This window comes from Saccopteryx bilineata, chromosome 4 (genome assembly GCF_036850765.1).
Source record: "Saccopteryx bilineata isolate mSacBil1 chromosome 4, mSacBil1_pri_phased_curated, whole genome shotgun sequence".
NCBI classification, from domain to species: Eukaryota; Metazoa; Chordata; class Mammalia; order Chiroptera; family Emballonuridae; genus Saccopteryx; species Saccopteryx bilineata.
Window position 1 is genome coordinate 131232398 of NC_089493.1, and position 17700 is coordinate 131250097.

Consider the following 17700-nt stretch of genomic DNA (forward strand, 5'->3'; position numbering starts at 1 on the left):
TTTTGTGTACACTTGAGAAGAATGTATACTCTACTGCTTTGGGTTAAATGCTCTCAATATATTAATTAAATCCACCTGGCCTAATGTGTCATCTAAGGCCACTGTTTCCTTAATGATTTTGTCTGGAAGATCTATCCACTGATGACGATGGAGTGTTCAAATCCCCTACTGTGACTGTAATTCTGTTGACATCTCTCTTTATGTCCATCAATATTTGCTCTATTTAGGTGCTCCTATGTTGGGCGCATAAACATTTACAAGGGTTATATCCTTCTGTTGGATTGCTCTTTACCATTATGTAACGTCCTTTTTGCCTATTATAGCTTTTGCCTTTAAAAATAAGATTTTATTTGATGAGAGAGAGAGACAGAGAGATAAAGTGGGGGAGCAGTGGGAAGTATCAACTCCTAGTTGCCCTGCAGTTGCTTCTTGTATGTGTCTTGATCAGGCAAGCCCACGGTTTCAAACCAGCAATGTAAGCAGTCCAGGTCGACCCTTTATCCACTGTGCCATCACAGGTCAGGCAGCCTTTGACTTAAAAGTCTATTTTGTCTGATATAAATATTGCTGCTCCATCTTTTTATCTTTTTTCATTTGCATGAACTACCTTTTTCCCATCCCTTTACTTTCAATCTGTGTCTTTTGATCTCAAAGGTGCCTCTTGTAGACAACATATGTATAGGTTTTATTTTATTATCTATTCAGCTACCCTATGTCTTTTTTAATTTTTATAAATATTTATTGATTTTAGCAAGAGAGGAAGAGGGAAAGAGAGAGAGAGGAACATCAATTTCTTCCTTGTATATGCCCTGACCGGGGATCAAACCGGCTACCTCTGTACTTTGGGATGATGCTCTAACCAACGGAGCTATCTGGCCAGGGCCCTATGTCTTTTTTTAATGTTTATTTTATTGACGTTAGATAGATTAACCCTCTCTAAGGAGAGAGCAGGAGAGATAGGAACATTGTTCCTGTATGTGCCTTGACCAGGATTGAACCGGAAACCTCTGTACTTCTTAGATGATGCTCTAACCAACTGAGCTATCCAGCCAAGGCTACCTTATATCTTTTGATTGGAGTATTTAATCCACTTACATTTAAAGTGATTATTGATAGGTAAGTACTTACTGTTACTTTATTATTCATATCTGTTTTTTTCCTTCTTTTTTTAAATTTTATTTTATTTATTCATTTTTAGAAAGGAGAGAGAGAGAGAAGAGAGAAACAGAGAGAGAGAAGGGGGGGAGGAGCAGGAAGCATCAACTCCCATATGTGCCTTGACCAGGCAAGCCCAGGGTTTCGAACCAGCGACCTCAGCATTTCCAGGTCGATGCTTTATCCACTGCGCCACCACAGGTCAGGCTTTTTTTTCCTTCTTAAAGAAGTCCCTTTAGGCCCTGGCCGGTTGGCTCAGTGGTAGAGCGTCAGCCTGGCGTGCGGAAGTCCCGGGTTCGATTCCCGGCCAGGGCACACAGGAGAGGCACCCATCTGCTTCTCCACCCCTCCCCCTCTCCTTCCTCTCTGTCTCTCTCTTCCCCTCCGCAGCCGAGGCTCCATTGGAGCAAAAGATGGCCCGGGCACTGGGGATGGCTCCTTGGCCTCTGCCCCAGGTGCTACAGTGGCTCTGGTCACGACAGAGTGACGCCCCGGATGGGCAGAGCATTGCCCCCTGGTGGGTGTGCCGGGTGGATCCCGGTCGGGCGCATGTGGGAGTCTGTCTGACTGCCTCCCTGTTTCCAGCTTCAGAAAAAAAAAAAAAAGAAGTCCCTTTAACATTTCTTGTAATACTGGTTTGGTGGTGATGAACTTCTTCAGTTTTGTCTTGTCTGAGAAGCTCTTTATCCCTCCTTCAATTTCAAATAATAGCTTTCCTGGTTAGAGCAGTCTTGATTGTTTCTGTTGAGAAAATCAGCTTATGGGAGCTCCTTGTAGGTAACTGTTATTCTCTTGCTGCTTATAAGATTCTTTTTTTTCTTTGTCTTTAATCTTTGCAGTTTTAATTATGATGTGTTTTTATGTGGGCCTCTTTGTGTTTATCTTCTTTGGGACTCACTGTGCTTCCTAGACTTGTGTGTTTATTTCCTTCACCATGTTAGGGAGGTTTTCTGTCATTTTTTTCTTCAAATAAGTTCTCGATTCCTTGCTCCCTCTCTTCTCTTTGTATTACCCCCATAATGAGAATGTTGTTATGCTTGACATTATTCCAAAAGTCCCTTAATAAATAATCCTCATTTTTTAAACTCTTATTTTCTTTTTGCCGTTCCAATTGTTTTCTGCTACCTTGTCTTCGAAATTGCTGTTTCAATCCTCTGCTTCATCTAATCTTCTGTTTATTCTCTCTAGTGTATTCTTCATTTCTGGCTTTTTTAAAAAATTTTTTTTTTTTTACTTATTTACTTTTTTAGATTTTATTTATTCATTTTTATTAGAGAGAGAGGGGAGAGAGAGAGAGAGGGAGAGATAGAAAGAGAACAGGGGGAGGAGCAGGAAGCATCAACTCCCATATGTGCCTTGACCAGGCAAGCCCAGGGTTTTGAACCGGCGACCTCAGCATTCCAGGTCGACGCTTTATCTACTGCACCACCACATGTCAGGCCATTTCTGGCTTTTTTATGATTCTTATGTCCTTTTTATGGTGTATGTGTGTGTGAGAGAGAGAGACAGACAGACAGACAGGGAGATAGATGAGAAGCATCAACTCAAAGCTTAGGCACTTGTAGTTGCTCATTGATTACTTCTCATTTGCCTTGACTAAGGGTGGGGGTGGGGTGGGGGCTCCAGCTAAGGCAGTGACCCATTGCTCAAGCCAGCAACCTTTGGGCTCAAGGCAGTGACAGTAGGATCATTTCGATGATCCCATGCTCAAACCGGCAACCCCATATTCAAGCTGGTGACCTTGCACTCAAGAAGATAACCCTGTGTTCAAGCCGGCAACTTTGAGATTTCAAATCTGGGACCTCTGTGTCCCAAATCAATGCTTTATCCACTGCTCCACCACCAGTTACGCTATTCCTATATCCTTTTTATGCTATCTCTATGTTGATGTTCTAAGTTCCTTGAGCATCTTTATGTTTTTAAATTATTTATTTAAGAAAGAGAAGAGAGAGATAGAGACGGAGAAAGAGAGAAACACTGATCTGTTCCTATATATGCTCTGACTGGGGATTAAACCTGCAACCCTTGCACATTAAAACAATGCTCTAACCAACTGAGCTATCTGGCCAAGGCTCTTTGAGCATCCTTATGGCCAATGTTTTGAACTCTGTACCTGGTAGATTGCTTGCCTCCACTTTGTTTAGTTGTTCCTCCCATTCCTCCTGTTCTTTCATTTAGGACATTTTTTTTTTTCAGAGAGAGAGAGAGGGATAGACAGGGCCAGACAGACAGGAATGGAGAGAGATGAGAAGCATCAATCATTAGTTTTTCATTGCACGCTGCAACACCTTAGTTGTTCATTGATTGCTTTCTCATATGTGCCTTGACCGCGGGCCTTCAGCAGACTGAGTAACCCCTTGCTTGAGCCAGCAACCTTGGGTTCAAGCTGGTGGGCTTTTTACTCAAACCAGATGAACCCGCACTCAATCTGGCGACCTCGGGGTCTCTAACCTGGGTCCTCTGCATCCCAGTCCAATGCTCTATCCACTGCGCCACTGCCTGGTCAGGCCCATTTAGGACATATTTCTTTCCCTCCTAATTTTGGCTGCCTCCCTGTGTTTGTTTCCATGTATTAGATAGATCCGCTATGTTTCCTATTTTTGGCTGACTAGCCATATGTCATAGGTGTTCTTGGGGCCTAGTGGCTCATTCTTCCTGATCACTTGAGCTGGGTGCCCCAAGAATGTCCCTTGTGTGGGTTGTGAGTGTTCTCCTGTTATAGTTGGGCCTTGATTGCTGTTGGTATATCTGTGGGTGGGGTTGACTCTTGGGCTAAATGGCTGAGAGTGTTGGCTGTAACCACAGTATATGAGCTGCCATGCAGGGGCTGACCCCAGAGTGGGATTCTACCCAAGTAGGGTCTTTTTCTTTTTTTGTATTTTTCTGAAGCTGGAAACGGGGAGAGACAGTCAGACAGACTCCCGCATGCGTTCGACCGGGATCCACCCGGCACACCCACCAGGGGCAACGCTCTGCCCACCAGGGGGCGATGCTCTGCCCCTCCAGGGCATCGCTCTGTCTCGACCAGAGCCACTCTAGCGCCTGGGGCAGAGGCCAAGGAGCCATCCCCAGCGCCCGGGGCCATCTTTGCTCCAATGGAGCCTTGGCTGCGGGAGGGGACGAGAGAGACAGAGAGGAAGGAGGGGGTGGGGGTGGAGAAGCAAATGAGTGCTTCTCCTATGTGCCCTGGCCGGGAATCGAACCCGGGTCCCCTGCACACTAGGCCGACGCTCTACCGCTGAGCCAACCGGCCAGGGCCCCAAACAGGGTCTTATGCCTGCAGAGACCACCCTTTGGATGCACTGTTTGTTGAGCTAATCAGGAGGTGTTCTGTTGTGGTATGAAGCTGGCCACCAAGTGTGCTGTTCTGGGGTCTTTTGGGAATCACTACCTCTGACCAGCCCGATGCTACCACCTGGTGGGGCCTACAGAGCCATCTGCAGTTGCTAACTGCCTGTGCTGACGCCAGGCCAGCTGCTATCAGTACTGAGCCTGGGGCACTCAGCTAAAGACTCTGGGAACCCAAGGCCTGTTTCAGTCTGCTGGCTGCTGAGAAGGCTCAGCCACAGAAAGAGCCTCAGGTGGTACATGAGTTAGGTGAAGCAGGGACTCAAGGAGTCTCCAGGGGGTGCAAGTTGTGTTCAGGGTAAAGCAGATTCAGATTTTTGTGCCAGTACTGAGCCTGGAGACACTTATCCAAAACACAGGGTACACTGAGGCCAGCTACTGCCTGCCTGGGGCCTGCAGACACTTGAGAGTTTCTAAAAAAATGTCTACAGTACAGGCCACGACCAGCTGCCAGTCACTGAGAGAGCTTTGGGCGGTAGAAAAATTGTAGGGGGTGGGGCCCAAGGAGTCATCAGAATAAAGTGGAGTTCACCAGGTTAATGCAAACTCAGATATGGCCCTGTGGGAGAAGTGCTCAACACACGGACAGTGGTGGCTGTCCCTCTAGCCCTCATCTAAGCCACACAACTCAGTTTCTCCCTATATGTCTCTGGCACCCCCTAACCCCATCCACTGTCCCTACATTGGAGCCCAGGGTGAGTCCTGGCAAGTGAGACTCTGTGTGCAGGCCCTTTAAAAGAAAACCTGGGTTTCCAGAGCCTTCTGCCCCACTTGATGGGCAAATCCTCATTGACTTTCAAAGCCAGATGTTATGTGGGTTTCTCTTCCTGGCAGCACTACTCAGGGCTGGGCCAGCAGTATGGCATGCGGCCTGTCACTGTTAAGGAGAGACCTCTACAGCTGATACACATCTCCCAATTTGTGGGTGTGGGGCCAGCCTGTTTCTCATCGCTGCCCCTCCTACCAGTCTTGGTGTGGCTTTTTCTTTACATCCTTAGTTATTGGGCTTCTGTCTAGCTCCTCTTCAGGTGGTTCTCCAGGTTGACTGCTCTATAATTTAGCTGCAGTTCTGATGTGGTCATGGGAGGAGGTAAGCACAGCATTTACCTCCTCCACCACCTTGGGGGGGGGGACTCTTTCAGAGACAGAGAGAGAGTCAGAGAGAGGGATAGATAGGGACAGACAGGAATGAAGAGATGAGAAGCATCAATCATTAGTTTTTCACTGCAACACCTTAGTTGTTCATTGATTGCTTTCTCGTATGTGCCTTGACCATGGGCCTTCAGCAGACCGAGTAACCCCTTGCTCGAGCCAGTGACCTTGGGGTCAAGCTGGTGAGCTTTGCTCAAACCAACCAGATGAGCCTGCACTCAAGCTGGCGACCTCGGGGTCTCAAACCAGGGTCCTCTGCATCCCAATTCGATGCTCTATCCACTGCGCCACCACCTGGTCAGGCAAATTTGCTTTTCTAACAACATTGAGAACAACAATGATAAGCTAATTGACAGGGAGCATAAAACATCACTACTGTAAGCCTTGGCGAGTTGGCTCAGTGATAAGAGTTTAGGCCCAATGTGTGGATGTCCCGACTTCAATTCCCAGTCAGAGCACACAAGAGAAGCACCCATCTGCTTCTCAACCCTTCCCCTCCTTCTTGCTTCTCTCTCTCTCACCCTTCCTGCAGCCATGACTCGATTAGAGCAAGTTGGCCCTGAGTGCTCCATGGCCTCTGCCTCAGGTGCTAATAAGAGCTCAGTTGCTGAGTAATAGAGCAATGCCCCAGATGGGCAGAGCATTGCCCCCTAGTGGGATTGGTGGGTGAATCCCAGTCAGGGAGCGTGTGGGAGTCTGTGTCTATCTCCCCTCCTCTCATTGAATAAACAAAACAAAACAAAATCACCACTGTAGAACTGGGACAATGCTGGCAAACTACTGGGAACAGAATAGAGCTTCCGAGGCTATCCTCACCTCTCCATGACAACTGCTACTGTCACTAATCAGAATATCAATATGAGAAAAATACTGGGGTAAGTGCAAACTTGAGGGCCTCTCCTCACTTGGAAAATCTCCTTCTAGGGCTACCCCTCAGAGATGGAAGCTTCATGTTCTATCAAGGAGGCCCTGCAACACTGGGGGTCAGGACATGGTTAGTGAAGGATCAGAGGTGGCAAGAGTTTGCCAAATGACATCTTACGCTTCAGCTGTCTTCACTGCAGAGGCGTCTCTTCACCCACAGTCTCCCCTGACAGCAACCCTCCTACACTCTGGAGAGGATGGGGCAGCTGCAGCTTCTGCAAAGTCCCAGCCTACCCTCTGCTGTTTCTCTCTTTCCTCCCCTAAAGAATTTTCTATACTTCCCTTAGTTACTCCTACCATTTTTAAACAAAGCTAATTTAAACACATTAAAAAATGCAAGAGCCTGACCAGGCGGTGGCGCAGTGGATAGAGCATTGGACTGGGATGCAGAGGACCCGGGTTCGAGACCCCCGAGGTCTCCAGTTGGAGTGCAGGCTCATCTGGTTTGAGGAAAAGGCCACCAGCTTGAACCCAAGGTCGCTGGCTCCAGCAAGGGGTTACTCAGTCTGCTGAAGGCCCGTGGTCAAGGCACATATGAGAAAGCAATCAATGAACAACTAAGGTGTTGCAATGCTCAATGAAAAACTAATGATCGATGCTTCTCATCTCTCTCCATTCCTGTCTGTCTGTCCCTGTCTATCCCTCTCTATGACTTACTCTCTGTCTCTGTAAAAAATAAATAAAAATTAAAAAAAAAAAACTTAAACATTTAAAAAAAAAAATGCAAGAAAGGAGGAGGAGAAAGTGAAGAAAAGGGGTATGATGAGAAGAGGGGAGGGAAAGGCAGAAAGGGGAAGGGTGGAAAGCTGGAGAAACTATAAAAAAAAATTCAAGGAACACTGGATAATGTTCCTGACATACCACATCCTCTACACACTAAGAAGCTGGTCATGCACCAAACCTTTACGCTGAACTACTTTCCAGGAGCAGAGGAGAAACAGAGGACACGAGGGGACAATCAGTCTTTACCTGGCAGTCATAAAAAGGGTGTCCCCGCCAACACATCACGTCCAGAACGTAGTAGGTCTGCTTCACCTCACTGTAAATGCAGTCCAGAATGGTGTAGTCTGAAACACAATGCAGTCAATACTGGGTGCCCCTTTAATCAAGGTCCTCTCAGTGGGGAGTACTCTTCTTGGTAGTTGAAGGGTGACCCGAGGTAGGACAGCACAAGCAGGAACAAGGCAGCCTGTGAGCCAAGTGGAAATTCTGAGCTTTTAGATAAAATGGGACACTGAGCCTGACCTGTGGTGGCGCAGTGGGATAAAGCGTCGACCTGGAAATGCTGAGGTCGCCGGTTCGAAACCCTGGGCTTGCCTGGTCAAGGCACATATGGGAGTTGATGCTTCCAGCTCCTCCCCCCCTTCTCTCTCTCTGTCTCTCCTCTCTCTCTCTCCCTCTCCTCTCTAAAAAAAAAAAAACAAAAAAAAAGAAATTTTGACAGCAAGAATGTATTTCTACTAACTCATAAAATCTCATTATTTAAAATGGGACACTGACTCACTGTTGAGAAGCTCAAGTGTGAAACCAATTCCTTCTCACCTACTATCTGAGTGCCTGTCATGGGTATGGTGTTCTGTGGGGAACAGTAACTGTAAGTAATCCCCACCTTTAAGGAAGTTACACTTCAGTCAGGGAGGTAAGATAATCTCAGAAGAAAGAACCAAGAGCCCAACTATATGGCACAAACTAAGAACAATGGTACCAGCAGGAAATGCTCTGTGGAAGACATGATGTGAAGAGTCTTCTGAAATAAGAAAATTGAAACAACAGGGCAGAGGAAGGTGGCAGGCAGTGTGGCCAGAGTACTGCGGAGGCACAAGCAAAGGCCCTGAGGCAGGATACACTGGTACATGCAGGAGCACAGACAAGCCAGCTGAACAGAACTGAGGGTGGATGTGGAGAACAGGGGAAGCTACAAGGATGGAGGCCAAAGCCCACCTGTGAGAGGCTCCAAAAGCCCATGGAGAGGTCTGGGCTTAGTACCAGGATATGAGGAACCACCATGGGAGCCTGAGCAGGCAGGGAAGAGAGCAGGGGTAAGCTTAGCTCTGCCAGTCCTGAGTGACTGGGGCAAGTTAACTAACCTCCATGGCCTTAGTTCCTCAGGTAGGTCCAAGGGAGGGAGAAGCAAAGGTCAGGACAACGATAAAGGAGAAAAGGGAATTTGGCAACATCTTATCGGTTTTACACTTGGCATTCTGAGGGACCTTTCCCCAACAAACTGCAGCTGTCACCTTGTAAGGATGGTTCATGGGAAGCCATGTTGATTTAATTCAGGGGTTTTTGCCAAGCTGGCTCACTGGGCAGCATCTAAGCTGCAGCTGAAGAGGGCTAGCATTGAAGGAGGGGGCCTGAGGGCAGTGGGCAGGAAGGGATCTGTGCAGTTTCAAAGGCAGGCTTTCTTTTTTTTTTACTTTTCAAAAAATTTTTTTCATTTTTTTTTTTGGGGGGGGAGAGAGTGAGAGAAGGGGGGAGCAGGAAGCATCAACTCCCATATGTGCCTTGACCAGGCAAGCCTGGAGTTTTGAACCAGCGACCTCAGTGTTCTAGGTCAACACTTTAACCACTGCACCACCACAGCTCATGCCAAAGGCAAGCTTTCAAAATAATTGACCACGCAAGTTAAACTCTTTTAATGATTTTAAAACTGAATCATGGCCCTGGCCGGTTGGCTCAGCGGTAGAGCGTCGGCCTAGCGTGCGGAGGACCCGGGTTCGATTCCCGGCCAGGGCACACAGGAGAAGCGCCCATTTGCTTCTCCACCCCTCCGCCGCGCTTTCCTCTCTGTCTCTCTCTTCCCCTCCCGCAGCCAAGGCTCCATTGGAGCAATGATGGCCCGGGCGCTGGGGATGGCTCTGTGGCCTCTGCCTCAGGCGCTAGAGTGGCTCTGGTCGCAACATGGCGACGCCCAGGATGGGCAGAGCATCATCCCCTGGTGGGCAGAGCATCGCCCCATGGTGGGCGTGCCGGGTGGATCCCGGTCGGGCGCATGCGGGAGTCTGTCTGACTGTCTCTCCCTGTTTCCAGCTTCAGAAAAATGCAAAAAAAAAAAACAAAAACAAAAACAAAAAAAACTGAATCATTACACAATTTTATGTTCGTACCTTTGGCTGTTGTTGGGTATCGCCTGTTGCCCCCTGGCAGAAGTGAAGAAAACCTATTGACACAGTAACCGCTCTTGGTGTAGGCACTGGTAGAGCCCTGTGTGGAGAGAGGCCCCATTCTCATTAGGCACCAGCTCTCCTTACCCTCTGCTTCCATTCTGCAGGGTGTCATCAGCCCAAAGATGGCTATCAAAAAATCCTCCTGAAACACAGCAAAGCATTTAAGTCCCCACACCAGGCACCACTGCGGAGGTGGACAAGGAACACGGAATGCAGAGACTCCTTCCTGCTATAAACCAGTCATGGTGCCACAGGGTCAGGGGCAGCTACTCACCCTGGAGGCCACGATAAGGGATCTTTTTCCAACAGGGCACACAACCACAATCCATTCCTGCCCCAAATCTGAAGGGACGTCGATTAACCACTCAGAGAGCATCAACTGGGAACACAAAACATGGTGTTGAAAGTCAGCAGGGGTTTATAGTGACAAAGAATCCACATCCTGTATCTATAATGGAAATACATATGGAAGCATGAGGGCACCAAAGAGGACCATGGGGCCTCCAGCCCACTTGCTCTCAGCAGTCAATTTGTCTCCTGTTCAATGGACAGGACTGAAGGCACTCACTGTGAACTTCAGCTTCTCTCCTCACCTCCACTGCCTGCATGGGACGCCTCCTTTCCTTACTCTGTCTGCCCACCCACCATTACCTTATCTATTGTGGTTCCAAGGTCTATTCCTCAGAGATGAGTAAGATCCCTGACCAGAGAGGCTCTTTTTTTTTGTTTGTTTTTTGCTTTTTTTTGTATTTTTCTGAAGCTGGAAATGGGTAGGCAGTCAGACTCCTGCATGCGCCCAACCGGGATCCACCAGGCACGCCCACCAGGGGGCGATGCTCTGCCCATCCGGGGCGTCGCTCTGTCGTGACCAGAGCCACTCTGGCGCCTGGGGCAGAGGCCAAGGAGCCATCCCAGCGCCCGGGCCATATTTTGCTCCAATGGAGCCTTGGCTGTAGGAGGGGAAGAGAGAGACAGAGAGGAAGGAGAGGGGGAGGGGTGGAGAAGCAGATGGGCACCTCTCCTGTGTGCCCTGGCCGGGAATCGAAACCGGGACTTCCACACGCCAGGCCGACGCTCTACCACTGAGCCAACCGGCCAGGGCCCAGAGATGCTCTTAAACTGGATCATTACTTCCCAAACTGGTGACACAAACACTAAAGGATGTTGGGGACAGGGGGTGGAAACTGTGGTGAAATGAATGTGAAGAGCTTAGCAGTGTACCCGTTATTCACATCCCTCCTGTCACTCACAGCCCTCCCCCATCACCTGTCCCTCACAGCCCTCCCCCATCACCTGTCCCTCACAGCCCTCCCCTATCACCCGTCACTCACAGCCCTCCCCCATCACCTCTCCCTCACAGCCCTCCCCCATCACCTCTCCCTCACAGCCTTCCTGTCCCTCACAGCCCTCCCCCATCACCCATCCCTCCGCTATCATCCATCACTCACAGCCCTCCCCAATCACCTCTCCCTCACAGCCCTCCCCCATCACCCATCCCTCACAGCACTCCCCAATCACCTCTCCCTCACAGCCCTACCCCATCACCCATCCCTCACAGCCCTCCCCATCACCTCTCCCTCACAGCCCTCCGCTATCACCCATCACTCACAGCCCTCCCCAATCACCTCTCCCTCACAGCCCTCCCCCATCACCCATCACTCACAAACCTCCCACCCACACCAACAGGCAGTCAGTGAGTGTCTGGCTGAGACTCCTATCTCTCCTTCCACCAGCCCACAAAACACTCAACCCCTCATTATAAAAAATAAAACAAAGATGAAAACCTTTATCCACATTTCTGTGAAGCTACTACACTTTCTTCTTTTTCTTCAAACTATTCCATTGTTGGTGCTCAGTCCAAACTGCTCACCCACAGCTTGGCTAACAGCCACCAATGACATCCTTGCTGCCAAGTGTCTCTCCCTCAGCTCCTCATCCTCCTGCTTCCACTTCCATGTGATACTCCTTGACATGTTCCCCTGCCTGTGACACAGGGCTGTTTCTCCTTCAAATATTCCTCCACATACTCCCCCAAAACATACAGATACACTTCAGCAAACTGTCTCAGGCCCCTCTCCTCTTTCTCCTTCGATGCTGTCCCAGGGTGGACTGAGCGGACTGTATCTACTTCTGTAGCTTCACAGTCACCCTAAGAGGTGCCTCCAGCTGCCTTCTCTGTCATGTCCAGATATCCTTCCACTCCTCCAGATGAACACTTCAAGCTGGACACTGCTATTTCTTCCTCTGTGTGTCCTCTCTGCACCTCAAAGTCAGTATATCCCAAAGAGAATTCACTGCCTTCCATTGCCCAAGGACCTCCCACCCTGAAACCCCCTCCTCTTCGGCATGTGGCAGCAGTTAACTGCATCAGCACTGCCTCTGTACCTGCTCCTCCCCATTCCCACCCATCTTCCCCCTTGTCCCCTGGCTTTCTCCTTTCTCTCTAAAATCAATAAAATATTTTTTTTTAAATATTTTATTTATTGATTTTTTTTTTTTTTTTTAGAGAGAGAGGAGTGAGAGAGAGAGACAGAGAGAGAGAGAAGGGGGAGGAGCAGGAAGCATCAACTCCCATATGTGCCTTGACCAGGCAAGCCCAAGGTTTCGAACCGGCGACCTCAGTGTTCCAGGTCGACGCTTTATCCCACTGCGCCACCACAGGTCAGGCTCAATAAAATATTTTTAAAAAAAGATCAATGTATGCAAAAATAAGTGGAATGACAAATTGATGTTTCTCCCCCTTTCCTCTCTCTATAAGATCAATCAATCAAACAACCAATCAACACTGGAATTATTATTATTATTATTACTATTTTTTTTTTTTTACAGAGAGGGATAGACAGGGACACACAGACAGGAGCAGAGAGAAATGAGAAGCATCAATTATCAGTTTTTCGTTGTGATACCTTAGTTGTTCATTGATTGCTTTCTCATATGTGCCTTGACTGTAGGGCTACAGTATACCAAGTAACCCCTTGCTCGAGCCAGCAACCTTGGGCTCAAGCTGGTGAGCTTTTCTTTTTTTGCTCAAACCAGATGAGACTGCGCTCAAGATGCAACCTCAGGGTCTTGAACCTGGGTCCTCCGCATCCCAGTCCGACGCTCTATCCACTGCGCCACCACCTGGTAAGGCTGGAATTATTATTTTTAAAAATATATTTTGCTCAGCGGTAGAGCGTCGGCCTAGCGTGCGGAGGACCCGGGTTCAATTCCCGGCCAGGGCACACAGGAGAAGCGCCCATTTGCTTCTCCACCCCTCTGCCGCACTTTCCTCTCTGTCTCTCTCTTCCCCTCCCGCAGCCAAGGCTCCTTTGGAGCAAAGATGGCCCGGGCGCTGGGGATGGCTCTGTGGCCTCTGCCTCAGGCGCTAGAGTGGCTCTGGTCGCAACATGGCGACGCCCAGGATGGGCAGAGCATCGCCCCCTGGTGGGCAGAGCGTCGCCCCTGGTGGGCGTGCCGGGTGGATCCCGGTCGGGCGCATGCGGGAGTCTGTCTGACTGTCTCTCCCTGTTTCCAGCTTCAGAAAAATGAAAAAAAAAAAAAATAAATAAAATAAAATAAAATAAAAATATATTTTATTAATTTTAGAGAGGAAGGGAGAGAGAGAGAAAGAGAGAAGGGGACAGGAGCAGGAAGCATCAACTCCTATATGTGCCTTGACTACACAAGCCCAGGGTTCTGAACCAGCAACCTCAATGTTTCAGATGCTTTATCCACTGCACCACCACAGGTCAGGCAACACTGGAATTATTTTTAAAAAGAAATAAATGGGCCTGACCTGTGGTGGCGCAGTGGATAAAGCGTCGACCTGGAAATGCTGAGGTCGCCGGTTCGAAACCCTGGGCTTGCCCGGTCAAGGCACATATGGGAGTTGATGCTTCCAGCTCCTCCCCCCTGTCTCTCTCTCCTCTCTCTCTCTCTCCTCTCTAAAGTGAATAAAAAAATAAAATAAAATAAATTAAAAAAAAAAACAAGCTGTTAAAAAAAAAGAAAAAGAAAGAAATGAATGCCAGAAAGGTGTGGGTGCATCAACACCCAGAGGGTGAAGTGAAAACCACAGCCCTGCCAGGACCAGTGGGCCAATGCACTGTCCCTGCTGGGAGTGTGCAGGTCGGGTTCCTTCGGACTGTGACTTAGTCATCCAGCAACAGAGATGGCTCTGTTCTTCCCTGTAATACAGGTCAGCTGCCAGCAATGCCACTGTGACTATGGGCCAGACTGAAAAGCAGATCTCCAGATGAGGAATAACCCAGAGCTGGCCTCCTGAAATCTTTTTTTTTTTTTAAAGATTTTATTTATTCATTATAGAGAGGGGAGAGAGAGAGAGAGAAGGGGGGAGGAGCAGAAAGCATCAACTCCTATATGTGCCTTGACCAGGCAAGCCCAGGGTTTTGAACCGGCAACCTCAGTGTTTCCAGGTTGACACTTTATCCACTGCGCCAACACAGGTCAGGCTACTTAGGCTCTGACCAAATGCACACAGCATCCTGTGACATCAGGAAAGGAAAATGGTGTGAAAGGTCTAGAACTCAAACACCTCGAGGACTGTGGCTTCATAAAAGGCTGACTTAGAATGCAATCTAAGTGAAACCTACCATCAGGTGGACAAAGGAAAGAGCCTCATAAATGCAAGAGTAGCTTAACTTCAGATATTAAAAAATTGGCAAAAGAAAAGCCACACAGGAAACATAGCTGACGTCTAAAACCGTAGGAGGGGGTATGAGTCTGGATCCCCAGCCTCAGAGAAAAGATGGACTCATACTTCAGCATCTGCCACAGGGAGACACACAGTCAGGGGGGGTCTTGCTGCCCTTGGCAGTGGTTCTCTTGCTGGGGCACATTTTCAATAAAGACTACACAAGAAAGTAGACACTCTCTTTAATAAAGTCAGAATTAAAAAGTCATTTATTTTAGCCCTAGCCAGGTTGCTCAGTGGATCCCAGCACACCAAGGTTATGGGTTTGATCCCCAGTCAGGGCACACATGACAGGCAACCAATGAGTGCAAATTAGATGGAACTGAGTGGAACAACAAGTTGATCCTCCCCTGTCCCTCTCCCTCTCTGTTTCTCTCCATCAAATCAATGAAAAAATTAAAGTCACTTAGTTTTGCCTGACCAGGCAGTGGCACAGTGGATAGAGCGTCAGACTGGGATGTGGAAGACCCAGGTTCGAGACCCCGAGGTCGCCAGCTTGAGCATGAGCTCATCTGGGTTGAGCAAAAAAAGCTCACCAGCTCGGACCTAAGGTCACTGAGCAAGGGGTCACTCGGTCTGCTGAAGGCCCACGGTCAAGGCACATATGAGAAAGCAATCAATGAACAACTAAGGTGTCGCAACGAGAAACTGATGATTGATGCTTCTCATCTCTCTCCGTTCCTGTCTGTCTGTCCCTAAATATCCCTCTCTCTCTGTCCCTGTAAAAAAATAAATAAATAAATAGTCACTTAGTTGTTTGTTTGTTTTTTACAGAGACAGAGAGTCAGAGAGAGGGATAGACAGGGAGAGACAGACAGGAACGAAGAGATAAGAAGCATAAATCATTAGTTTTTCGTTGTGTGTTGCAATACCTTAGCTGTTGATTGATTGCTTTCTCATATGTGCCTTGACTGCAGGCCTTCAGCAGACCGAGTAACCCCTTGCTCAAGCCAGTGACCTTGGGCTCAAGCCAGTGAGCTTTTGCTCAAACCAGATGAGCCTGTGCTCAAGTTGGAGACCTCGGGGTCTCGAACCTGGGTCTTCCGCATCTCGGTCTGACGCTCTATCCACTGCGCCACTGTCTGGTCAGGCGTCACTTAGTTTTTTTTTAAAAAAGGATTTGGCGGGCCTGACCTGTGGTGGCACAGTGGATAAAGCGTCGACCTGGAAATGCTGAGGTCGCCGGTTCGAAACCCTAGGTTTGCCTGGTCAAGGCAAATATGGGAGTTGATGCTTCCAGCTCCTCCCCCTTCTCTCTGTTTTTCTCTCTCTCTCTCCCTCTATCTCTCCTTCTCCCTCTCCCTCTCTCCTCTAAAAATGAATTAAAAAAAAAAAAAAAGGATTTGGCGGCCCTGGCCGGTTGGCTCAGTGGTAGAGCGTCGGCCTGGCGTGCAGAAGTCCCGGGTTCGATTCCCGGCCAGGGCACACAGGAAAGGCACCCATCTGCTTCTCCACCCTTCCCCCTCTCCTTCTTCTCTGTCTCTCTCTTCCCCTTCCGCAGTGAGGCTCCATTGGAGCAAAGATGGCCCGGGCGCTGGGGATGGCTCCTTGGCCTCTGCCCCAGGCGCTAGAGTGGCTCTGGTAGCAACAGAGCGACACCCGGAGGGCAGAGCGTCGCCCCCTGGTGGGCGTGCCGGGTGGATCCCGGTCGGGCGCATGCGGGAGTCTGTCTGACTGTCTCTCCCCGTTTCCAACTTCAGAAAAATAAAATAACAAAATAATAAAATAAAAATAAAAAAGGCTTTGGCCAGGTAGCCTAGTTGGTTAGCACACAACCCTAATATGCCAAGGTTGTGGATCTGCAGTCAGGGCACATACAAAGATCAATAAATGAATGCATAAATAAGTGGAACAACAAATCAGTGTTTCTCTCTCTCTCTCTCTAAAACAGTGGTTCTCAACCTGTGGGTCGCGACCCCGGCGGGGGTCAAACGACCAAAACACAGGGGTCGCCTAAAGCCATCAGAAAATACATATTTATTATACAGTACATTTTTAAATAAAATACATATTTATTATACAATACATTTTTTAAATAAAATACATATTTATTATACAATACATTTTTAAATAAAATATGTATTTCCGCCTGGCCTGTGGTGGCGCAGTGGATAAACCTTCAGCCTCGAATGCCAAGGTTGCCGGTTCGAAACCCCGGGCTTCCCTGGTCAAGGCACATACCGCAAGCAAGCAATGAACAACTAGCCTGAAACAACTATGAGTTGTTACTTCCCATTCCATGCTCCCCTTTCTCTCCTGTCTCTGTAAAATCAATAAAGTATTTAAAAATATATATATATATATGTATTTCCGATGGCTTTAGGCGACCCTTGTGTTTTGGTCGTTCGACCCCCGCCGGGATCGTGACCCACAGGTTGAGAACCGCTGCTCTAAAATCAATAAAAATAAAATATAAGAGTAAAAAGAAAACACAGTCGAAACCCCTGCATGATTCTGCTATATCCCTCCCCGCGCCAAGCTGCCTCACCCTTGCCACCCATAAACACACCATGTCCTCTCCCACCCCCAGGCTCAGGCTTGGCCTGTCTCTGCTTCCTTAAATGCCGTGCAGCTCTGCCTGTCCCATGCAGGCTTCAAAGCTGGCTCCTTATTAACTTTCTCCTGATTTCACAACCCTGCTTCCTTGCTTAATGGGAGTGAATCCCACTTTCTTAATAGCAAAAACCACAATCTATGCTTACTCCAGCAGTACAGACCTACTTCTGACCCAAGCCTCCCTCTCCACAGCATGGCCTAGCTCGACACAGGGCCTTAACAAGGCCTTCCTGACAGAACTGAATGCTGCTGTCACAGAAGACTTTACCATGCTGTGTCTGAGGCAGAGGAGATGGGAGTGTGTGCACCCAGGAACCATATAATAAAGGTGGGAGAAGGTTCTGAGTTGACAGGACACTTAGGCTATGGAAAGAAGTTCACAATAGTGGGGTGGACCCCCGCACCCCTTCCCGAATGCCCGGACTGCCTGGTGCTCTGGGCAGGCTCCATGCCCACTACCTCCATGGAGCCACTGGCCAAATTGGTTTCCTCTCTGGAGCCACAGGGCACTGAGTTAAGGTTGTTATACTGATATGATTTCATAGCCTTGGCTTCACACAGGCCAACTGGGGGTTCTGGGATGGCTGCACTGGCTCCTGATGGTCAAGGGCAGCTACACTTCCCATCTCCCACCATCTGAATGTGAAGACCCAAGACTGACACCTTAGTCTACTGCTGGGAAATACTGTATCAGTCTGGGAG

At 48.6% G+C, this 17700-nt stretch overlaps 1 protein-coding gene across 12 annotated transcripts in view; it reads right to left on the reverse strand.

The window, feature by feature from the left end:
• The window catches only part of SNUPN (snurportin 1), a 40907-nt gene that overhangs the window by 12306 nt on the left and 10901 nt on the right, over window positions 1-17700 (reverse strand). For 7 of the 12 annotated variants that reach the window (XM_066278259.1, XM_066278267.1, XM_066278260.1 and 4 more), the window contains 4 exons: window positions 10021-10125; window positions 9687-9888; window positions 8521-8592; window positions 7549-7646 (listed from right to left, as the gene is read on the reverse strand). In XM_066278259.1, the coding sequence (XP_066134356.1) occupies window positions 7549-7646; window positions 8521-8592; window positions 9687-9888; window positions 10021-10125 (477 nt within the window). The remainder of the gene's footprint in view (window positions 1-7548; window positions 7647-8520; window positions 8593-9686; window positions 9889-10020; window positions 10126-17700) is intronic. The other 5 variants (XM_066278264.1, XM_066278255.1, XM_066278265.1 and 2 more) reach the window with 3 other exon arrangements.